The sequence below is a fragment of the Phodopus roborovskii genome, unplaced genomic scaffold (genome assembly GCF_943737965.1).
Source record: "Phodopus roborovskii unplaced genomic scaffold, PHOROB, whole genome shotgun sequence".
NCBI lineage: Eukaryota > Metazoa > Chordata > Mammalia > Rodentia > Cricetidae > Phodopus > Phodopus roborovskii.
Window position 1 is genome coordinate 5,530,836 of NW_026126407.1, and position 26,035 is coordinate 5,556,870.

At 38.4% G+C, this 26,035-nt stretch overlaps 1 protein-coding gene across 1 annotated transcript in view; it reads right to left on the reverse strand.

The window, feature by feature from the left end:
* Ssh2 (slingshot protein phosphatase 2) overlaps positions 1-25,758 on the reverse strand; it is a 232,841-nt gene extending 207,083 nt beyond the window's left edge. Inside the window, exon 1 of the mRNA XM_051179935.1 lies at positions 25,432-25,758. Coding sequence (XP_051035892.1) covers positions 25,432-25,494 — 63 coding nt within the window. The 5' untranslated portion in view covers positions 25,495-25,758. The remainder of the gene's footprint in view (positions 1-25,431) is intronic.
* Between the last annotated feature and the right edge of the window lie 277 nt (positions 25,759-26,035).

Below are 26,035 nucleotides of genomic sequence, written 5' to 3' on the forward strand. Positions count from 1 at the left end.
ATCTCATTCATAAACTATAAACTCTGTATCATGTACAAAATTCAGCCTATAAATTTAAATATCACTCTCAAACCTTTTAAACTATGAAATATAAGTAATTCATTAAATATGCTTAGGTAAAATTATCAACCCCAGAATTATTTCAGTAACCACAAAGTCTGTAATAGTAATTATATTAACTTTTTTTACTAGTATCTACTACATATTTATCATATCTCTGCACTTTATATTTATAAAAATGAATAAGAAAAGCTCCCAACCTTAGTTTAGTGAAGAAAGCTAAATCTTAAACAAAACTGTTAATATAACACAACAAAGCTATTTATATGGCCAGGTATGCTAGCACACATCTTTAATCTCAGCACTCAGAGGAGGCAGAGGCAGGTGGATCTCTGATTTCAGGGCCAGCTACACAGAGTTCTATGCCAGTCAGGGTGACATAGTGAGATCCCATCTCAAAAAGAAAGTATGTATATGTACAAAATTTGAATGAGAATACAGGGTAAGAAAAATATAATTATTTAAAACCATATAACCAAAACAAACTCTAACTTATTTTTGATATGTGGGGAGACATGCGCCTCTGCCTGACAGTACTGGGATTAAAGTCATGGGCCATGCCCAGCTAATACATGAAAATCTTAAATAATAAAAAATCAGTATTTAATATGGCATAAGTACTCGTCTTTGCTTATTTACAAAATAAAATTAGAATCCTATACAGTTGCATAAAGCAGCCTTTGTCATGAGTATGTCACAACCACTTTTAAAAAAAATAACCCTAGAGCTAGAGAGATGGCTTGGATTTAAGAGTAAGAGTACTGGCTGCTCTTCCAAAGGACCAGGATTCAATTCCTAGCACCCACATGGTGGTTCACAGCTATTTATAACTCCAGTTCCAGGAGAACTGACACTTCCTTCTAGCCTCTGTGAGCACTCTACACAAGTGGTGCACAAACATACATGCAGGCAAAACACCCACACTTGTAAAATAATAAAATAAAATAAAGAAACCCCTTGGAGCTAGCAAGATGGCTCAGAGGGTAAAAGTATTTGGTGCTATTCCAATGGACCAAAGATTGGTTCTCAACATCCATGCTGGGCAGCTCACAAGGAATGTAACTCCATCAACTGTCCTCTTCTGACCTGGAACTCCTGCAAATACATGGCACACACCCCACACAGAAAGAGACACAGGCACATACACATACACATAAAAATAAATAAATAAAAACACTTCTAATTATCAGATAAAACAGTTAAACTGTCAAATGCACCAACTCTGATTAAACCTTAGTCTCTTTCTAATCTTTGCTCTAAGTTTTTGCATTAAAAGGGTCTCCAAACTTTAGGAGTTTTTTTTTTTTTTTCTTTTTTTCATTTGTCATAGTCAAGGGACAAACTTTAGATTTTTATGACTTATTAAAATTTACATTCTGCCCTACTATAAAAACAGCTTATGTAATTCTTTTTAAGGTCTTTGTATGTATGTATGTATGTATGTGTCTGCATGAGTTTATATGTACCATATGTGTGCAAGAGCCCATGGAGACCAGAAGATGTCAGATCCCCTGGAACTGGAGTTACAGGCAGTTGTGAGGTGTCATGTGAGTGCAGGCAACCCAACTCAGGTCCTTTGCAAGAGCACTAAGAGCTCTTAACTATCAAGCCATCTCTGCTTATATAATATCCAATATAATTGATCTTATAAGGAAATTATGAAATATTATAATTATAAAAATATTGAAATTATAAAAGGCTTATAAAAGTATAACTAGGAGAATAAATTTCAGTGTGCCTCTCTAACTAACTGTGCCTATTCTATGTCATGATAGTACCTGTATAGCTACAAAAATGCCAGTCTTGAGTTCCTACTGTAGCTAGTTCTATAATCATAGCAAGATTTAAAAAAAAAAAAAAACAAAAAATAAGGCTTAGTAGCTGAATTTAACTAACTGTAAATGGCTAAATCATCCAGTCGCAGAAGAATGAATATCAAGAGACAATAGGAAAAACAATCACAGGTAAGAAAGATTACTAGATATTTAAGGACTTAAAGTATAATTTAATTATGAATCATATATCATAAATGCCATACCTTAAATTACCTTGGTCATGTGGAAGTGAGATTTAATTCTTCTTACTATTAAGGTTCTCACAGAACCAAGTATCTCCCTACCTCCCAGATTTCCTAAGAAGTCCCCATGCGGTGCCCTGGATCTGAGCTCCACGTTGCGGGTGGTGGGAGTTCAAATATAAGAGTTAAATTTGATGGAAAAATACCAGTATCTGTAATTTCCGGTGCACTTATTGAGCAGAGAAATACCTCCTCATTACTAACCTACTATGTCACTATGAGTCACTTTAAAACAAGAATTTCCTCCCTTGTTTAAAGACAAGACAACCTTATTATACCAAGCAACAAATGATAAGGCACAAGTTTAGACATCTTTCCTTTCAGTAGAAAACACTTGACAGCACTTGAACAAAAGCATATCATTGTCCTTAGGAGTTTTACTGTCATTATTATTGCTTTTAAGTTTTGGATCTCCCAAAATATGCCCTTTGCAACATGCAAAATAAACAATTGCTCTAAGAAGAGGAGAGCCCTACCTATCTTCCTAGAGGGCAATAATAGGGATACTTAAGCACTCTGTCTCTCTCTCTGTCTCTCTGTCTCTCTCTCTCTCTCTCTCTCTCACACACACACACACACACACACACACACAATCTGGCCCAAGTAACTAAAATCCCAGAGTATTTTAAGGAAAAAAAGTAATTGCAGATTTTTATCAACATACACAATACTGTCAGTGCTTAAAATCCTCTTAGACATTCATGTCAGCATTGAAACAGACCATTTATAACTAACTATAGCTCTGTGTAGTTTTTATTGAAAATGGTTAATGCCTTGATGAATGACTCCCAACTGAACTGTCTTTACAGCTTCCTGACATCTTGCAATCCACTTAGTAACACTTTGTCCTTTAGAAATCTTCATCATAAATTGAAAGGAATATTTTGAATTTAAAAATCAAAATATTATATTAGATGGTATGCTCCACAATTCAGACAATATAAAATTATCTTGTTATTACCATGTTCATTTTAGCCTATACATCCAGAAACACTTAGTAGTAGTTTTCCTTCAAAACAAGTAGATGATCCTAAATCCTTAGCTCTAAAATGATGTTATTATTTCCTTGGCTATATTCATCTGTTATCTTTTCTTGTAGAAAAAAAAAAAACCACTGGTTCAGTTATGCACAGTGAGGACCTAACTTGAACCCTAGACAACCTCAGTTTCTTCATTCTCAAATATCCTAAGCCATCTATGGTAAAAACAACAGACTTAAAAAGGCCAGTCTTGATGGCAAGCTAACTATCTCATCAATAATAATTCTGGAGTTAAATATGCACTTTATTTACGCTAATGTGGCTTTATGTACTGAACAGATAAATATTTGTAAGAATGTTATAATGTATATAAATTTATCTGGCATTGTATTCAGCAAATATATGAGACAAGACAAAGTGAGTACAAAGTGTGAGCAACTGAGTCACATCAGACAGTTTCGGCTACAGTTAACATACTCAGAAACATAGATGTTGGTGTTTATAGGTGATTTATGGCATTTTTTCCAGAGATAATAAAAGCCCTGTTTTCCTATAGGGTAATATTTGATTTTCGCCTCATATGTTCAGTTCTGAACTCTGATAAGGTGGGATTTCCCTATTTCTCAAATGATCTTCAGGAAGACTCCATCAGTCAGGGCACAACAATTAACTTCATCTTACAGAGGAAGAGACAGATTATGGAATGTACTTAGCATGAAAAAGATTCCAGCTCCAGTTTTTCTGAATCCAGAGCCTCTGCAATTAACTATTCTAAATTACAATGCTACATACACATTCTCCAGTCAAAGAATGGTAGACTTTGAAAGATGAAGTATACTTGCCCAATTATCACGACTTAAACTCTGGCTTTTTTACTTTCAAGTTCTGCTGACTGCTAAAACCAACTAGGAATAATAGAATAGTGAATGCAAGTAAAATAAGACTTTTTATTGGAAATATATTCTTCTCTCATACATCCTGACCACACTTTCCCCCTCCCTCCACTCTCCCAGTTCTCCACACCTCCTCTCTCTCCCAGATTCACTCCCCTTCCATTTCCCTTCAGAAAAGAGCAGCCCTCCAAGAGACAACAACCAAACAGAAAAAATTAGATACATTAAGACAAGGCAAAAGTCTTAATATCAAGGCTGGACAAGGCAACCCAAGAGGAGGAAAAGAGTCCTAAGAGCAGGCACAAGAGTCAGAGACACACCTGCCCTCACTGTTAAGATCCCACAAAAACACCATGCTAACAGCAACAACACATACACAGAAGACCAAGTGCAGATCTGTGCAGGCCCAGTGCTTGCTGTTTCAGTCTACAATCCTATGTGAGCCTTGCTTAATTGATTCAGTGGGTCATGGTCTCCTCCATCCCCTCTGGCTCCTAAACTCTTTCCTTTCCCTCTTCAATGGCTTTCATAAAGTTCCCACAAACTGATGACCTGTTAGATGACTCTGTACTACTGGTAGGCTCATTATTTCTCAAGATACAGTTCTAGGACTGGTGAGATGACTCAATGGACAAAAGTGCCTAATAACCTGAATTTAACTCCCACGACCACGTGGTAGAAAGAAAGAACTGACTTCCAAAAGTTGTTCTCTGACCTCTACATATGTGCTATGATATGAGCATGCATAGGTGTGCACCCACAGAGAGAATAAATAAAATGTAATGAAAAGTTTGAAAACTAAAATAGTTTAAAACTGTATTCATTGTTATGGTAGGCCAAGGTTAGACAACATCTATTACAAACATCCTTCTCCCTTGTTGCTACTCAACATTTAAGAAAAAAAGCCATATACTTACTTTTGTGAATGATCTTACAACTATATGTGGTGATGTAATATATTTCCTGTCTACACCTCAAAAACAAATCTTCTAGGAATGGAGAGTTTGCCTCTGTCCTAGTAAGCAAGAGTCATTAAGAATTAAGAGTATGGGGGGAAGGGATCTCAATTGACAAAATGCCTCCATAATATCTGCCTGTAGACAAGTCTATAGTGCATTTCTTAATTACTGATTGATGAGAGAAGTTCCAGTTCACTGGGTGGTGCCACTCCTGGCAGGTGGTCCTAGGTTCTATGACAAAAGAGGCTGAGCAACCATGGAGAGCAAGCTAATAAACAGCAGTCCTCTATAGTCTCTGTCTATAAAACCTCCCACCTCCAGGTCCCTGCTCTGTTTAAGCTCTCTCTTTTGGTCTTAGTGTTTTATCATAGCAATAGAAACCCTTAGATAGCTTCTAGAAAACTTTTGCTTTCCCAAAGGTAGAGCCACTGCTAACGCTACCCTTTCTACCACTTCCTGCAACAAACATGGATGTGCTACTTAGTGCTACATTAGCCATCTTTTACTTGGAAAAAAACGGAAAATAGACTCCCAATATACTACAGATGGCAAAACAGAAGGATAAAAAGAACTTGGATCTTGCTGGAGATGTAGCTCAGTGATAGAACACTTTCCTAGCATGTGTGAGATCCTAGGTTCAAGACTCAGTGTTGAGAGAAGGAAGAAAGTAAGTGGGTGTTTATGATACAACTGAACTGCTAAGATAGTAGTCCCTCTGTGTGTGTGTGTGTGTGTGTGTATGTGTGTGTGTGTGTGTGTGTGTGTGTGTGTGTATGTGTGTATGGATTTGTTACAAGATAAGTCAAAAATATTCTATGACTTAAGCTTGATCTTCTGTTTCTTGTGGCCAAATTTTTCTAGATATTTCAATTGCTGATCTGAAAACATCAGGAGATTCCATTCATCTTCACTATCAGCATTTTTCTAAATATGACATATTTCTAGCAACACTGGGTGTGTATTAAGTCGTATTAAGTCACAGCCAGCAGCCCTTCAGTACAGGGTATATAGTCCCTCATTTACCACAGTCCAGTCCCCACCTGGTCAGCTTTACTAATTTAGGTCATCTGCCTAAGCTCACAATCCTATTTAAATGCATGACCTCTGTCTGTGTTATACTGAAATCTAAGCCTGGTCTAGAATCCAGGTGGTCATTTGAATGCCTAACAAATATCCAATCAATTACTACCAAAGATATGATACACAGTTTTTCCTATAGCACAAAGACCCCTGAAGTTACCCAAAGAGATCAGCTATTCTGACTTTTATCCTTGGAGTCAGAATCTGGAAATCATTTAACATTAAAATGGGGAGTTGGGCAATTTTCCATTGCTAAAATTCTATGAACCCCTATGAAACAGTATTTATAAAACTAACTCCAATATTCCAATAGAAATTTTTAGATGTATTACATAGCCATGGCAAGGGAAGGACTTGGATTTATCTCAGTGATAGAGCACTTCTCACAAGCACAATGTCCTGGGTTTGATCCCAGGCTCCATTAAAAAATGATAAAGTCAAAGGAAATATACATACAAAACTACAGCAACAGCCAGGCTCAGTGGTATAGGCCTATAATCTTAGCTACTCAGGATGCTAAGACAGGAAGTTCACAAACTCCAGACCTACCTAGAGCTATGAGCAAGTTCAAGGCCTCCATGGGCAACATGAGTAAAATACTGTCTCAAAAAAAAAAAAAAAAAAAAAAAAAAAAGGCTAGAGAGACAGCACAGTGGGCAAAGTGCTTGCTGTGTAAGCTTGAGGATCTGAATTTGGATCCCTGATTCAAAAAAACTGCTGTGACTACACAGGCCTATAATCCTAGCACCGAAAACAGAGTCAGGAAGACCTGAGGGGCTTGCTAGCCACAGAGTATAGCAAATTGGTGGGCTCCAGGTTCAGTCTCAAAATATAAGGTGGAAAATTATAAAGGAACAATATCGAGCATTGGCCTCTAGGCCACGTGTATGATTTCATTCCCAGAAGCCCATCAAAAACTATCAAATGGGAGATGTCAGTACATCAACAAAATTAAATGAACTTACAAATAAAATATTCTAAATTACATGTTCAAAATAAGATAACTGACTTTAAAAAGAGTAGTATAGCCTGGTGTTGATGACGCACACCTTTCATCCCTGCACTCAGGCCTTACACAGGAGAATCTCTGTGAGTTCAAGGCCAGCCTGGTCTACAGAGCAAGTTCCAGGACAGGTTCCAAAGCAATACCTGTCTTGGAAAACAAACAAACAAACAAAAAAAACAAACAAACAAGGAGTAGACTATTTCAATGACCTAAAGATTAAATATACACAGTAGACACATGGCATCAATGTTTGCAAATGAATATATTCAGTTGCAGAGTTTGGGGGATGAGAGTGAAAGTATGTATCAGAAGGAAAATACATAAATACATATATACATACAAGCATATATATATATATATATGCCCTGTGCTTGCTGATTTAAGTACCTCAAATCGACTGGAATAAACCCAAACCTAATCTGGGAGCCAGATATCTGCTTTCATCTGACATGCCAGAGGTCCACATCATCCTCGGGTCCTTACAAGGCTTGTTTACTAAATTACCGTAACATATTAAATCCTACAGATTAAGATGCCACAAATGGTGGTTAAGCAGGAATATCCTAAGGATAGGTTTTTACTCCATAAAGCTCTTGATTTAATTTTCAAGCTTATACATCATTCGGGAATTCAGTAAGAAAGTGTTGGAGTTCCTAGACATTTTCAGTTAAACTACATCTAACTAGACTTCCTTTATGCTCAATAACACTTTAATAAGCTTAGTTTAAAAACCACAGAACTGCTGGGCAGAAGTGGCACAGACCTTTTGTCCCAGGACTAGAGGCAAAGGTGGCAGATCTCTGAGTTCAAGGCTAGCTTGGTCTACAGAGCGAATTCCAGGAAAGCCAAGGGCTACACAGAGAAACCCTGTTTCAAATAAATAAATAAATAAACAAGCAAAACACACAGAATCAGTGTAAAATGCTTATAGAGTTGAGAAAACTACAGATTATTATACAGACAGGTCAAGACAGCTAAAATGGGAGACCGTGGCTGCTGCCTGTAATCCCAGCACTACTGGGCTGGGCAATCACAGGGATTCAAGGGCAGCTTGGACTACCATGTAATTTCTAGGACAATGTGGACTACAGAATGAGGCCCTCTCTTTAAATGCCCCAGAAAGAGTAAAAAAAAAAGAGAAGTTTTCTTTTTTTTCAGTTCTTTCATGTGAAGAACCTTTTTTTTTTTTCCTTACAGGGTTCAATGTGGAAAATGTGTTGTTCAACCAAAGCCTGAACCAAAGACCCCTTGTTATATCACATATGAGTTCATTCAGTGGCTTTGGAAATACATCTAAGAGTTGCTTGTCATAGCTGAACTAGACAGTTCACCCTTCTTACCTATTCTTTTCTTGCACAAAGATACATATTTAAACTCATGAATACATCCAGTGTGTTTGAATTCTCTAGATTAGAGAATTTCTGGCTATTTCTGTTCTATTTTACCAGATGATTTGTTGCCGCAATCATGTAACAGAAATATATCAAGTTCATAATTCGATTATACAAACTAAGATGACCACCTGCAGTGATCTTATCAAATAGTGAAATGTCATTAAAGTAATATGTTAGACTGATAAACTTATAAGGGAAGGGGATTTTTGAACATGACAGTTGTATGGGTCATTTCATATGGTGCCTTAGGTTGTGAAAAAAAAAAAAACAAATGCAATGGTGTTTACTATACAGATAAGCAACTAGAGATTCTCTAATTTCAAAGAACAAAACTTTTATTAAGTGAAAATTTTTAATGACACTAACAAACTACTTACTACACTAATAAAGCCCCTTTCAAATACAAAAATTTTAAGAAAAAAGTTTAAAGAGAAACTAAACTATCAAGCCATTTGAACTCTATTTTTATAAAGTAAATATCCTCCCCACCAAATCTGAGTTATAATTAAAAAGGCTTAATAATTAAATAGTAACTGTAAATCACTATTATGACTAATACTTCACATGTACATACATGCTTACTGATATCAGGTATATTATTGAAACATGTTTATTTAATTCTCACAATATTCCTGCAAAAGAAGTACTATCGTTACCCCAAAGTAGCCTATCCAAGTCTAGTAGGTTATAAAGCCAGATACAGATTCAGCGCAACAGTTTCCAGACTCCATATCTAACCAGTGTACTAGATCACTCAAGTATTTCTGAAGACCTAAAAAGAAAAAAGAATGAGAAAACTTTCAGGGCTGTTTCAGTCTCATATGGACTGTATTAGAATTGACAGTTAAGATGTTTATTCTAAATGAGGAACATCAAACCCCAAAACATCAGCATTAAATTATGAAATTTGAGAGTTACAGTTTTAATAGACATATACAGAAGACAAATCAAGCCAGGCATAGTGGTTTCTATTAATAATCCTAGCACACAGGAAACTAAAGCAAGAGGATCACCATGGGTTCAAGACCAGCCTGTGCTTCACAGTAAGTTCTAGGACAACCTGGTTACAGGCTGAGCCTTGTTTTCAAAACCTGAAGTAAATAAGATTAATTGAATTTTTTATTATTGAGATGCTAACAAATTTTTTATTATTGAGATGCTAACATATAGCTTACACTAATAGCTACTAATTGTTATTATTTTGTGTGTATGAGTGTTTTGCCTCAATGTACTTTTGTGTACCACATGCAGGCAGTGTCCCTGGGAGACAGAATAGGCTTTGGAGTCCCTGGAACTGGAGTTACACAGTTGTGAACCACCTTTTAGGTACTAGGGATTGAACCCAGGTCCTCTGGAAGAGCATTATATGCCCTTAACTGCTGAGCCATCTCTCCAAACACTTTGATGTTTCTTCAAGAGTCTGATGCAACAATAAAATTATTGTTTCAACAAGTTGCATGGCGATACCTTCTTTTAACTTCAATAAACACAATGTTCATATATTCTCCTATATATCTGCAGCATTAAAAAAAAATATACTACCTGGGTTTTTCATTTTCTTTAAGTGGTAGAAAGAATAGAAACAAGAGGAAAAAGTAGTGAGGAGAAGGATAATAAATACCCACACAGTTTTCCAAAGATAGAAGCTTTGGTCTCTTTTGGTACTGTGTCTTAAATGTTAGTATCTTTTGATGATCACCTGGTAGAGAAAAAACTGGCTTCTAATTGTAAAAGCAGCTGGAAGAAAGTAAAACCTAAAAGTACACACACATATTTATGTACACACACACACACACACACACACACACACACACAATCTTTCAATTTGCTAACTACAGGCATTTTGCTCCTGTAACTTTGTTCCACATTCCCTGAAGTCTTCTTCCTAAAATCACACCTAGTTTGTGCCTCTCATACTCAGTTTGCACTTAACAATACTAGATTTTTGATCACACATGTCTCTACTGGACTTGTAAATTCCAATGATCTCTTATATCATCCCACAATCTATGAGAAGTCTCTTAAGAAACCTCTGCTAGGCTGGGTGTGGCAGCACTTGCCTTTAATCCCAGTGCCTGAGGGGTAAAGGCAGGTGGATCTCTATGAATTTCAGGCCAGTCTGGCCTACATAGTGAGTTCCAGGACAGCCAGAGCTATATGGTGAGACCCTGTCTCAATAAGAAAAGAAGGAGACAGGGAAGGAAGGGGAGGGAGAAAAACAAAAGATTCTCAAGTGCCAAGGCAACAGCAGAAAAATCACACAAACTACAGCAATTCACACCATAGCAGGGCAAAGGTAAAACTAAATAATTAAAACTGTAGAAATTGGGCTGAGAGATGGCTTGGTGGGTGAGCACTTACTGCTCTTACAGAGGACCCAAGTTCAATTCCCAGCACCCACATAGCAGATCACAACCATCTGTACCTCCAGTCCCAGGGGATCACCCTCTTCTGGCATCCACAGACACCAGATACATACGACTCAAAAACCAACAGGCAAAACACTCATACAGACCAAATAAAAATTTAAAAGGTAAAAAAGGAAATAAATAAAAGTGGAATAAATAATATATCACCTAAACTCGGAAACCAATTCTGACATCAAGAAGGTAAACTGGTCTAATAGTTGCTCTCTGTGGCAACCAGTCTAATCACACTCTTCCATGTTAGCAGGACTGAATTACTGTTCTCTTTGACATCTTCCTGAGAACAAGTTTTCACCTATAAAATGGGAACAATGGTACTATAATGTTCCATGAAATAGTTGTTGTGATGTCTGTTAAAACCCAGTGTTTGGTGCATAGCAAACACATATAACATGGCTGCTATTACTAAGACTTACTTCTCTTTCGGTTCTACTGCTAGGGATTGAACTTGGTGTACTCTAGTCAAGTCCCTACCACTGACTAAATTCCTAGACCAACAGTTATATTTCAACATTTCTTGCTCAATCATAAAATTTTAACAATCACTTTAAGCAGGGCATGGCACTATGTACTAGCACTCAAGAGGTTAGAGAAGGAGGATCAGAAAATCAAAACCAGTCTCAGCTATACAGCAAGTTCAAGGCTAGAGTCAGCTAAAACAAAGGCATTTTTAGGAAATTTCAGAAACACACATATACACCATAGTCTAGGCTAAAAGCAAGGCTACAAATGCTAAAATGAACAAGAAATTATCTTTATTTCTCCACCCCTATTTTCTACAAATTACACGGTACTAGGTACTGTCCTGCTTACAGTTCTCAGCACACATGTCATTTCTAGCCCCATGGCTTAAGTTCATGCTTCCCTCCCTCCTGCTACTCATTCCTAACCCTTTGCTTGCTGATTGGTTCCCATTTTTAATAAATATAATTTCTCATTTAAGGCTCAACTAAGAAGTACCTGCTACTGGGTGGCCTCTTTCCATCTTTTTTTTTTTTTTTTAAGTTTATTTATTTAGTATACAGTAGTCTGCCTGCAGGCCAGAGGAGGGCACCAGATGTTATTACACATTATTGTAAGCCTCCATGTGCTGAAAATTGAACTCAGGGCCTCTGGACTAGCAGTCAGTGCTCTTAACCTCTGAGCCACCTCTCCAGTCCACCTCTTCCCATCTTTAAGGGTTACACATTTGCAATTACAACACTGTAATTTAACTATTTATTTAACACGGATCTCTTTACTCATACTCTTGTTTCCTGACTTCAGGAACTAGCTAAATGCTGGATCACCAGTAGTGGCATAAATGAATAAACAGACACCCTGTGACTCAAGTAAACGCAGGACATAAAAAGGTGCTAGGTAATTTTTTTGTTTTGTTTTGCTTTTTAGAACTACAATCAAACAGCTCTATAAATATAGACCAAGACATAGTGCTTCCTCTTCCTATTTGCTTCTAAGTATATCCTGTCCCACTCAATGAATGAAATATTTCTCCCTAACTTTTAAAGGACTTGAAGGAGCCTATCAATACCTTTCAGAGCCAAGAGCATTTCAGCTGCATCCCTTGACACACACTCATTTGCACCTATGCTCAAAGGGCTGTTGGAAAAAAAAGTGTCTGAAAATGGTTCAGTACTGAGAACCAGGAAGAGACTAGATGGGACTACACAAATACAACAGTTATTAAAGACTTGCTGAACAACAAGAGTCTTAAAGTCTCTCATGTATGCCCACTCTCTGGCATATTTCAGGTTGAGTAAAAGATCTTATCAGCAATCATCTTTTCTTCTATTGTAAACTGTGTGCCTATTACATCTAGATTGTTTGAGTAGATAGATAAATAAATAAATAAATAAATAAATAAATATGGGGCCAGAGAGATGGTTCAGCTGGTAAAGACCCTTAGTGCCAAGCTTACTACCTAGATTTGATCCTGGGAACCTATATAATGGAAGAAGAAAACCAACCTCCACAAATTGTACTGTAACTTCCACACCCAGGGCAATGCCCCCTCTCCATAAATGAGTAAACAAATAAATGCAAAAACAGGATACAAACACAGACACTGTTATAGTCAGCAGTTAGCAAGCATTTAGTGAAAGTACAGTGCAGTCCTAAGTTCATGGAACCAAGAGTGGTTGATATCTACTCATGCTGTATAAGATGCAATGATGCACAGTGTAATTTTCAGACTGCACATAATCTAGAAACTGCATCTTCTCACTTAAAATAGAGAAGAATGAGAAACCCGAGAGTACTCTTCAGTATCAAAGGCAGGTTTTCTCAGGCACTTGAGTCAATCTGGTATGTGTTCGCATGAGTGTGTCCATGTGTGTGGGAATACATACAGAGGCCAAAAGTCAACGTTCAGTGTCTTTCTCAATCACATTATTTTTTGAGACAATCTGGAGCTCAAGGGTTCAGCTAAAGTGGCTGGTTAGCAGGCCCCTGGGACCAGCCTATCTCAGCCTTCCCAGCACTGGGACTGCAGAAACACCACTGTATCAAACACCTCAGTCCCTCACATGAGCCTTTTCCTCCTTAAATAGCAACACAGATAAGATACTCACCACAGGAGGTTAGACAGTAGTTCAGTGGTAGAGTGCTTGCCTAGTAGATGTAAAGATACTGGGTATAATAAGTGCTCAATAAACAATAGCTATTTTTATAATAAAATTGATGATAAGGATGTTACTTAGGGCTGATGAGGGTACAGTGAAATTTTATACAGTGGTTGTAAACAAAGACAATTTGGCAACAAGTACCTAAATTGAAAGTAGTCATATCCAATGGGCTTCTGAGACATCTTTCTATTCTTAAAAAATAATAGAATTCAAAATGAAAGCAAAATGCTAAATATAATTATAGTCATGAATCCATTCACTAATTTCAGTGTCAAATGTGTTGAGTCCTGATGATATAAAAATAATCAAAGGAACTCAAACCAAGGCTTAAAAGTTAGGTAGATAAACGACCAAATAAATAAGTATAGTGAACTGATAAGAGCCCTCATGATTAAGTACAGGGTACTAGGGTGTGCACAGAAGGAACACCTACCATTGTCTGGGGGGAGGGGGGGTAGAGTCAGGGAAGCTTCCCAAAAGTGACATTTAAGCTGAACCCTGAAGGATGAGTAGGAATTAGTTAGGTAAGGAGTGAAAGAAAAGTGTTCCAGGTAAAGCATGTGCCAAAGCCTAAAGACCAAAGGGAGCACAGCATGTGAGCTTAATGGTGGGCAGAGTGCAGTGCAGGAAGTGGGAGAGAGTCCAGGCTCAAGAGGCTAGCAGGACTGACTCGTTCAGTATCTCACAGCCAAACTTTCAGTTGCTGACTTTATTCTAAGAGAAATAATATGGTCATATTTTGTTTATGTCTAACAAATAAAGCTTGCCTGAAGATCACATTGTAAAGATAGCCACATTAGTTAGCCAGAGGCCAGGCAGTGGTGGCACAAACCTTTAATGCGGCCACACCAGTTAGTCATAGAGGCTAGGCAGCTGTGGTGGTACACATCTTTAATCCCAGCACTTGGGAGGCAGAGGCAGACAGATCTCTGTTAATTAAAGGCCACCTTGGGCTACACAAAATTGATCCGGTCTAAAAGAGAAACAGAGCTCACACGAAGGTGATCCTAGCACTTGGGGTGATACACCTTTAATATCAGCACTCAGGAGGTGAGGCAGAAAGGGATATGGCTGGTCAGAGAGAGGAATATAAGGCAGGAAGAGACAGAAGCTCAGGGCAGTGTGAGTAGCAATCAGTCTGTAGCAGTCAGTTTGAAGCAGTTTGAGGACTCGTAGAGATGAATACAGTCTAAGGATTCGTAACAACAGAATTGCTCCTTTATTCTGAGCATTGGTTAAGGTAAGAACTCTCTAGTGGTTGGCCATTCTGCTTCTCTGATCCTTCACCTTTCACCCCCTAATAGCTGACTCCAATTTTTATTATTAAGAACAAACAGAATTTGTGCTACATAATAAAAACTGAGTTAAAAAGCAAATACTTCAAATAAATAGAACTAATCATTAACAGTCTGATGGGAGATGTCATTTTGTGAATGTTTCCACAGAAAATGAAAAGCTATGGATTCCTTCCAGACTAACATGGTTTGATCAAGCAAGACCCCCTGAAGCAGTGTCCCAGGTGATCCACCATTCAAAACACTTTGGACAAGGCAACCTTGCAGATCACTACAACCAAGATTTCTGCATCTTCTTAGGATCCCCAAGACATCGCCCCTACCAACAGGAAGCAGTTTGGAAAGAACGACACCCAAATTCTAAAATATTGTTTATAATTGCTTAAATTTATATGGCATTGGTTATAAATGGTTAATGATCACAACCAATCTCTTTTCAATGGCAAAAAGGGGATTATGGTATAAAAATGAATACTTTGTTTTGGAAAGGATTTTCATTTATTGATACAAATTTAAGGTCAATTTTTTGATATGTATATTTCTCCTCTTGGTTAGGTATTGTGTTTAAATAGCTCATTTAAACGTGTAATGTATAACTAAGTACAGATTATAGTTACCTATAATAGTCAAAACTTATAGTTAGGTGAGTTAGGTTTTCTAGACATACAAAGATGTATTGGAGATGAATAGGCTTCTTCAAACCTTTCAAAGAACTACAGAATATGGCATTTAAAATGTCTTAGGGTTTTTCTTAACAGTGAGGCACAACTGCTTCTGGCAACACCACCTGTGTCACAAAGGAAGATGAACATCGAAGAAACTCGTAATACTTCCAATATGTCAAGACTAACCATTTGAGCAAGATACTGCTCTTGTCTGGACTGTTTGACTTTATGCTATATAAACTGGGCATGCAGGACCCACAGAAAAGTAACTGCTGAAACAAGATGGACATTGCTGTAGGGTTCCTGTTTCATGGAAGAGTCTGCCAGATATTCTGCAGGACACAGAGAAAAGTGACTGATAAACTGCCAACACAGGTGGGACAGTTTAAGTTTCCTGCTTTGCTGAGGAGTCTGACAGACACACTATAGCCTATAGGCTAAAGATAAAACATTACAGAAGAACTTCAGGTGACTTACCAGGTAGCAAGATGTCTCTGTCATTTCTAGAGTCTATATATTATCCTTCTGTGGTCTTTGATGGAGTTGAAGACAGTCATGGTTATAGTTTTCCTTAGTTAGGATTAAAGATAAGTTATATATAGGACTGTAGACTCACAAAGATAGGATAGATGATAGAATATGTTCTTTAAATCTTGCTAAATGTTAATAGACTAGATACTGTTAACTATAGTTCTTATTTGATAACTGTTTTGTTATATATTTTACTATGTTATAGTTGAAACCCTTCTTTTTATTTAGACAGAATAGAGGAGATGGTGGGAGATGTCATTCTGTAAATATGTTTCTCTTATTGGTTAATTAATAAAGCACTGTTGGCAAATAGGAAGGCAAGATAAGTAGGACTAGGAGACAAGAAGGATTCTGAGAGATGTAGTAGAGGAGATTCAAGATGTAGAGACTTGAGAGAGGAAGAGGTCTGGACCCTCTCTCCAGTAAGATAGACCACGTGGAAATACTTAAATTGATAGAAATGGGTTAATATTTAAGACAGAGCTAGCCAATAAGGAACACCAGTAACAGACCAACAGCTTTATATCTATACAGTGTCTCTGTGTGTTATTTGGGGCGGATGAGGCTGTGGTACCAGGCTGGTGGGAAAACTGCTTGTAACAATAGTCCTAATATAGCAAGAAGGTAATTTAAAAGAATTAAGAAATGGTTCAAAAACCAGGAAATACAGAATTGAAGTGCAGCAGGTTGTACAATTCTGTAATTTACTAAAAATCACTGAATTACAAAGTTATTTAAACAGACATATTTGAGAATTTGTAAATTATACTTCATATTTCATTTTTTTACTTGGGTTTTTTTTTTAGGGGGGAGGTGGGAGACAGACAAGGAGGGTCTCTTGCAGCCCAGGAAAACCTAAAACTAGGATTGCAGTCTTATGCCATGATGCCTGATATTATATGGTGCTGCAAACTGAACCCAAAGCTCTGTGCAAACTAGGCAAGCTCTCAACCAGCTGAGCTACAACCTCAGTCCTAAATTTGTCGCTTTTAAAAAATTAATATAAATACCTACTAAACATCTGAAAAATAGGTAGCCTACCTAGTAATAAAATACAAAATCAATCCAATTACTAGAGTAGATACTACTCCTTTCCTTCAAATCAGTAATTATTAAAACTGAAATGAGATTATTCAATGTTAATAAGGTCAGGAGAAATGAGCATTCTTAAATGATGCTGGTTGGAATAAATGTTAATTGAAATAACCTTTTCACAAAGTATAAATATGTTATAGTGGTCTGAAGAGTATTTATACCCTGTGTTCCAATAATTGCATGTCTTGAAATCTTAATAAATGTTCCAAATTCATTCAAATATCTATGAACAATAATGCTCACTGCAATGTAATTCACTGTAGAGAAAAAGGATGGGGAAATCTAGATGCCCACCAACAATAGTCAGAATGAGTCACAATATAATTTCTCAGTGAAGCCATTCTTGACAGAACAAATATCTGTGAAATAAACCAAACTTTAAAATATTTAAGACAAGATTATATACAGCAACCTTTCAGCTTATAAAATATATTGATGGAAATGCCACCACTGGAAACTAAACCCAAAAAGTCACAAATCTGAGGCCAGCTGAAGTAACACAGTTCTCACACAAAAAGAAGAGAGAAATCAAGCAATGATGACACCTGCTTTTAATTTCCTTCTCCATATTTTCGTGCATTTCCATATTTTACATAATGCCATTGCTATTTCTTCAGTGTGTGCAAGTCTGTAAGACTGTTTCCAAACTTTCATCAGTATCACTTTAAATATTTACACTTCACAGAAATCTACTTTGTGATGGGAGATTATTTAACAGCAATAACTTTGTATTTGTCTTGGCTTTGTTTCCTCTGTTAAGAAAGGAAAGTGTGTCCATATCTGAATATGTATATGTAACTCAGTAATATCTCTTTTATCTGGCATTATTAAGACATAAGATATGGAGACCAACATGATAGTTCAGCTAGTAAAGATGCTTGCTGCCAAGTGTGGTGACTTGAGTTCAATTCTCATAATCCACATGCTAGAAGGAGAGAATTGACTCTTCTTAAGTTGTCCTCTGACTTCCATGTATATGCTGTGGCACATGCATACCTACACACAACAAATAAATGTTTAAATATTTTCAAAGAAATAAACTGGAGTAGAGTGATAGGTAAGGGGACTCATGAGTACAGGCAACAGAAGGTAGGGGTGCTGAAATCCACCTTCATCTTACCACTCCACTTATGTTGGTGGAATGGGCATTGCATGTGTCTTGAAGGAAAAAGTAGTGTTTCAACGGGACTCTTGTCAGCAGCCCCCACCTGAAATATCCCCTTCAGGAACCAGCTAATCTCAACATGTCTCTTGTTTTGACGTCTGCAACAGGGTCACAAGTGCAGTCACAGCAAATCAGGCTTTCACAGCTGGGACACTGCAGCCCTCTGCTGCAGGCTATTCCCAGAAGAATGCAATAGTTCACTGCTTCTTTCAGAAGTAGCAAGGTGAGCAGCTTCAGGAAGAAGTGATGAGGGCAACTACAGTACTAGCAAACACCAGTGATCTACAGGGGTAATGTTCATGAAGAACATCAGGCTAAATTATCCCTACTTCAGTTCTGAAACTTTTCTAGTCACTGTTTTCAGTGACTATCTCAGAATCCTCCAATTTCTTAGTCTGATATAAACAAGGATTATTTGTTTTAAAGAAGGGTCATTGTAAGGTTGTAATTGAGTCATTTCCCATTCTGATGTCATACAGTAAATTCATTTAAAAAAAAAACTTTAAAAAGAGAAAATATGTTTATGAATAAACTATGAATTCCCCAATCATACATTTTATTTTCCCTTAATGATGGTCTTACAATATTTACCATGCTATCTTTTAAGCTCACAATACTTCTCTCTTGGCCTGTGGAGTAGCAGAGATTACAAATGCACACCACCATGCAATGCTAAATTATGCACATTAAACATTATAACTTTGCTGAAACCTGGATGGACAACTATCTAAAAATACACCACACTCAATCTTTATTGCTTAAATCAGGCCTTCTTGTGATGATTCAGGGTCACAATTATGAACTATGAATTATAAGATAGCAGGATTAAGAAGGATACATTAAATACAAAGAAATGCTAAATTCTTCCCCCTACTGCCTACCTCTTCCTGAACTGTCTCCCTTTGAAGCCCAGGCTGGTCAGGAACTAACTATTAATTCAAATTGCTCAAACTCACTATTAACTTAAACTGGAATTCACAATCTTCCTGCCACTGCCTCCTAAGTGCTGGGTTTACAGATGTCCAATACCCAGCTTGCTCTACCCCAAACCTTTTGCCAGTAACTTGTTTCAGCTTCTCTTGCCATGAAATCACCAGCTTTCATTTTCCAGCCTTATGGGATTATCCCCCATTGCATCCCACCCCCGTGTGTGTGTGTGTGTGTGTGTGTCCTTCCCCTCTTTCCCTCTCTCTGTTTTCCAGTACCTGCAAGCTTCCATTTCTACTTTGCTGTTGTTGATCTTCTAAGAGAAAGGAAATTAAATACCTAATGTATAAGAGTTCTGTGTACATTAAGAGCTAATGGGCTTCAAATAAGAGCATCACTTAAAACTGATTTGTACAGATTTAGATGATTCTGCTTAGTCTGCCAATGCTACAGTATAAATGATCTACCAAAAGAGTGTTTATTCTTGATTATATCTCAAATCTGATCCTTTAATCAATTAGCAATTATTATCCCACAGAAGCTACATGTCCTGTGTCTCTTAACACAACATGGAAAGGGATGTGGAGCAAGAGCCAAGGAACTTAGGCTAGTTTATGTTCTTACACCAGTTTTATAACCTTTAGTGCATTTTAACAATAATACCTGCCTTTTATGGGGCTGCTCTAGGATTAAATTAGATCACAAAAACAGAAACACCGTATTTCTGTGACCTGGTATTATTATAAATATTAACTCAAAAATATATCCTACCAGTTTAGAGGTTGTGGGGATTGGAAGATATTCTCATGGTACCAAGTTTTTTTTTTTTTACATGAATATTGTAGGATACAGTGACTACAGTTAATAATGTATTAAAAATTGCTAAGCAACTTTAAATGTTTGTTGTAAAGAATGTGAGGTGATGACAATATTAGCTTCATTTAATCATTCTTCAATATACACATTAAGATATCATGTTATATACCACAAATATATATGTAATTTGTGTTAATAAATATACATTTTTCCTGGTAAGGATGAAAAAAAAAGGGAATTTTCATACACTGTTGGTAGGAATATAAATTAACATAGCCATAACAGGCAGCAGTATGGTAAGTTAAAAACAAAAACAAGAACAAAACACAGAACTGTCAGATATCCAGCAAAGGAAATGAAATCAGTATGAAAAAAAACACCTGCGTTTATTGTAGTACTATTCAAAACCACCAACATAAAAAATCAACCCAAGTTTCATCAGAAGACAAGAAGGTTAAAAAAAAAAAATACCATACAAATGGTATAGCATTTACCTACAAAAAAAAAAAAAAAAAAAAAAAAAAAAAAGATAAAATTCTGTCATTAGCAGCAAAATGGGTAGAACTAGACAGCATTATGTGGTGAAATAATTCAGACATAGAAAGAGTAATACTACATGTTCTGTAGTCTATGTGGAAGCTAAAAAGTTGATCTTATAGAAATTAAGAGAATAGTGATTACCAAAGCCTGGGAAAGTGTCAGAAAGGGAAGGCGGGGGTGGGGGGGTGGGGGGGACATTGGTTAATAAGTACAAGTGTGCATCTGAAAAGGAGAAATCCCTTTTAATATGCTAAAGCAAAGTATCAACAAAGGGATTGATAATAAGAAATCACATATTTCTAAATAGCTGTTAAAAGTGGTCCCAACACTAAGAAATGATAAATGGCTAAGGTGATGGATACAACCGTTTGGTCATTTACACAATGTAGGCATGTATCAAATTACCAAGCTGTCCCACATAAAAATGTACAATTACCATGTATCAACTGGAAATAAAAATGGCAGTTTTAAAAATTAAAATAAACTACTAAAAGGAAAATCCTATCAGAAAGAACAGAGAGCAGATTTTGTTGTTGCTGTTGGTACTGCTCCTGCTGAGCTGAATCACGGGGACACTCTTGGCCCAAGAATTCTTAAATTGCCCTTATTAACTAAGAAACATTTGGCCTGGTGGTGGTGGTGCACACCTTTAATTCCAGCACCTGGGAGGCAGAGGCAGGCAGAGGAGTTTGAGGCCAGCCTGGTTTGCAGAGCAAGTTATAGGATAGCTAGAGCTACACAGAGAAACCCTGTCTTGAAAAGGCAAAAAGAAAAAAAAAAAAGAAAAAAAGGAAAGAAACATTTATTTTCTTTGTTTTTAAATTCATTTTTATGTATATGGGTGTTTTGCCTCAAATGTGTGCAGTGCCCCTAAAGGCCAGAAGAGGGAGTCAGAGCACCTGGGACTGGAGTTATAGGCAGTTGGAAACCACCTTGTGGGTGCTAAGAATCAAACCTGGGGTCTTTGTAAAAGACCAATGGTCTTCTAACAGCTGAGCCACCTCTCCAGCCCCAGGAACCATTTATTTTCTAGGAAGAACAATATATTCCAAAAGTTGGTATTCTGATTTCTCTATGCAGTCAGTCTTCCTCATAATCCCTGACCTCTGTCTCTTCCATTAACACTCAAAAATTCCAGTTCAGCCCTCAACAATAGCCTTAACCAGCTCTATTCATGGCCTTCTCTTGTCATTCCTAAAATCCCTCTGGCCCAAAGCACCTAGGTCAATTTTCTTAAAACACGTTTATGATCACATTTACTCAAAACTTGTAAGAACTTTCGATTACTTTTTCATTAATCTCAAATACTGGCTCAGCAGTCCCTGTACAGCCCTAGCTACCACTCACTTTTATTTCTCATTGTCCAAACAAATCCTCACAATGACTTATTTAATCCTTTCATTTAATGCCTTGTACTTTTCTGACTTAAAATGTTGGAGCACATAGCTTTTCTCCATCTAGGATACCTTGCTCTTGTCTTCAATACTAGCCTCTAGAAATTCAAATTATATTTCAAAAGCTAGTTTGAGAGACACCTACTGCGATTTGCTTCTTCATTACCATCATTTCAACATTACTTTCAAGGGTTAGCCACATCTGGATTTAAATTACAACTCCAATAATGCACTGGCTGAGTGACACAAGACATATTCCTTAAACACCCCTTGCCTTGGTTTCTTCATCTATAACACAGGGACAGCTTTCCTTTGGCACATTGTAAGGAATACATGAATTAAGCCATGTATGTAAAGTATTTAGCATGATGCCTGGAACCGATGAGAACCCAAGAGAAGAACTTGAGTTTTCTAATTACTACTTGCTATTAATGAACTTATATCAGTCTGAACTCAGACAATACTTATGACCATTGCAAACTGGTTCACATATACACAGTATTATTGTCCTCACTATCTCTATTCTCCCACCCACCCACATTTGTCTTCTTCTAGCCCTGTTACCCAAATTACATTATCTGACAGACAGGTGAATGTCTTCTCTAACTTAGTACCTATAATGGCTACTCATACATAGTAGGTGATTGTATTGGGTTACTCTTCTTGATTCTGTGACCAAATACCTAAAAAGAAGCAACTTAAGGAGGAAGCACTCATTTTGGGTTACAGTTTACACGTACAATCCATGGTAGGGAAGGGAAGACATGGTAGCAGGGACTGGTTAACGTGGGCAGAAAGCAAACAGAAAGGGAATAATGGAGCCTTGCTGGGCTTTTCCTTTTTATTCAGTCCAGTATCCACCCCATTGGATGGTACCACTCACATTAGGATGGGTCTTTCCTCCTCTGTTAAACTTCTCTGGATGCACTTTCACAGTAAAGTTGAAGATTAATCACTTCAGTGATCATTTGTTTTATGTTTTACGAAAAAAATAATGACAGTATTAAAATGTCCAACATACTCAGTGAAAAAGTATTACAGAGTTTTTTAAGTAACTAAAAGTTTAAATCTCCAGTCTCACAAAATGAAATCCTTTTTTTACTTATGGTTCTAACTTCCTATTGCATTCTTCCTTACTTTGAAAACCAACCAACCTATTCATTCATCAAGAGATAAAACAGAAAAATATATGGAGGTCAGACAACAGTCCAATACTGGAATACAAGGACCACAAGACAACTGAGCTGAGCACAGCTTTGGATGAAGTCAAATAGGAAGACAATTTAAAGGGAAAGATAACCGGCTTGCCAGTCACGCTAACAATGCTGATTGTTACTCTCACACACCAGTGCCAGGATTTCTCTACACACAGGGCCAAGTATAAACAACTGAGATCAGATCAGGAGATACGGAAATATCTGTCATTAAGCTTAACAACTGAGTTTACCACTCAATATTTACTACAATAAATACTACAGTGTTTACATGACCAAATTTAATTGTTATGTCAAAAATGACTATAACATTCTTTAAGATTCTAAAGTATACCAAGTTTTGACCAATGAAGCCATGTCAAACAGATGAGGCTTTACCGTATATTAATCATTTACTTCAATACAATCAGTATAACAATGGCTTAATAAATGTTATTATAACATAAAATGTTTTCAACAATGCCCAGGGAAAATAGTATTACAATACTGGGTTCTACTTCGTATGTATGTATCTACTTATATGATTTAGTATTTATAATGGTCACTCTTGATTGTTCCCACACACAAAAGTAGGCCTGATAACCACAAAAATCAGAGGAGTTACTAGTAGAGTGAATTAAGATGGTCTAAAAATATGTTATGAATCTTGAAATATCTACCATAAAGTGAAAAATCTACTCATGAAAATACTACATTTCTCCCCTCTGATATTTGTCTCTAGCAGATCCTAAAATGTTTTATCAGCTCTGAAGTTCTGAAGTACAGTCACAGAATCATAATGCTTTGGAAACTCTTTCTCACCCCCCCCCCTTGCAGGAATTCCTTTTATTAGCTGTCTGGCAAAAGTCCCTCCAGCTTCTGCTTGATATATCTAGCTATGTGTACTAACTATTTTGCAAAACAATGTACTTTTTTCTACAAACTTCTTCCCTAAGCCAATGTAAATTTGACTCTCTAAATGTCTATCCAAAGATCTCGGTTTTGTGTTCTGGATCAACAACCTCTGAAATAGAGTAATTTCTTCAATTAGGGTAGAGTTGTTGATTTAGTCACACAAAAACACACAAGAATACTCACAAAGGAAGAAACCACCAATATATGCAAGAAAATTTTGAAATCCAGGAAACCATACTGAAATCACAAGGTGACATGCTTTCAAGACACCAAACCTCACATCTCAGTTAACAAATATTAACAACCCAACTTTCTTTTGCACAGAAGGCCATAGAGTTCACTGAATGTCTCTTTGCACCTTGATACGACTAAATCCAATATTAAAAATTACAATCTATAGGAAACTGCTTCTCCAATTGTTCATATTTTCATCTAGGTGCCTATTTATTAAGTCTTTTTTTTTTTTTAACCACACTGCTGCAATACGCATGTTAGCAGGTATTCTCAAAAATGAATCCTAAGAATAGAGCTAGCTGTAAAGGAATCGGGGTGGGGATGTAGGCAAAGAGAAGCCCAGCAGACCAAAAAAATAAATTAATTAAAAAAACTGGCTGCTGGGTATTTTCCTTTTGGAAACAGCCTTTAGCGACACAAGCATTTTAAGTGATGAACCATCAAAGCACAACCCAGGAGCAAGAACCATCATGAGCAATGAGGTAAGGCACAAGTGTCTGTAAGATGGAAATGAATTGGCACTGGTCATCGAGCAGCACTGGATGCTTTTGGACCCGACTGAGAAAGGTAAAAGTCCGAGAAGCAGAGGAGACCACTGCCATCTTTTAAGGGTGGGGAGAAACCGGGGAGTAACTACCATTGAGCAGTCCAATGAAGCCTGAACTGTACGGAGCACAAGAGGGATGCCAGAGACTGGTGAAAGGCTCACACACGGTGAGACGGAACAAGGATGCGCAGTGTACTGACCTGGTCCCTAAAATGGTGTGAGTAAGGGACATGGGTGTGGGTCGGGGGTAACGTAGGAGCCCACCGTTCCCCTCCCAGCAACAGAGCAACAGAGGGTAAAAGAAGGGGGAGGGTGAAAAGCAAGAATGACTCATAGCCGAAAGGAAGTGCTCAAGCCATGGGAAGCTTGCTACGGGAGATTTCCGAGCCAGTGCGGTGAGGGGCTGGGTGCTGCGGGTGATGGGGGCCAAAACCTCAACATCTGGCAGTCGCCGCTGCTCGCTGGTAGGATGAGGGTGTGGGGGGTTCGCAGCAGCCTGAGTGCCAAGGCCTGGGAAGAGGCGCGGCGCGTGCGCAGTGGCGTTCGGCGGGACCCGCTGAGGCAAAGCGGAGCCGCAGTGACAGAAGCGAGGAGCTGCCGCCTGGAGGGACTCACCGAGGCGCAGGGACTGGAGGTGGTGCTGGGGGTAGGCGACCGCTGGACCGTGACCAAAGCCATCTAGGCGCTGCTAGGTTGTTCCGGGCAGGGCATTCTCGTCCTGAGTGTAGGGGGCGGGAGGGTGACGGAGCCGGGATGGGGGCCACAGGGTGAGGGATAGGGACGAGGAGGACGGGGAGGAAGATGAGGCCGCGGGAACGGCCTCGGGCTCCGCACCCACCACCGGACTCTCGCCGACTGACGCGCCGAACGGGCGGCGGGCGGGCAGGCGGGCGGTTCGGCAGCTGCGGGGCACAATGAGCGCTCCCAGTGCGCAGGCGCCACCTGTCAGCAACCGCCTCTCCCCTCGGCGCGCGCCGCCGCGGCGGCGTAACCCTTGAGTTGCCGGAAGCGAGGCGACTGCGTGCGCCGCGCCGCGCCGCGCCGCGCCTCGGGCCGCCGCCCCCTCCCGGGTCAGCGCTCGAGGCCCGTCGCCGCACGGTTTGTTCCCGCCGGGCGGCTGCCCAGTGGCGTGAGGCGAGCTGGGGAAGGGACCTGGGAGGCGATCGGGTTAAGGGGTCCTGAGCGGGAAGTGGGGGGGGGGCGCTAATCCCCGCTCCTG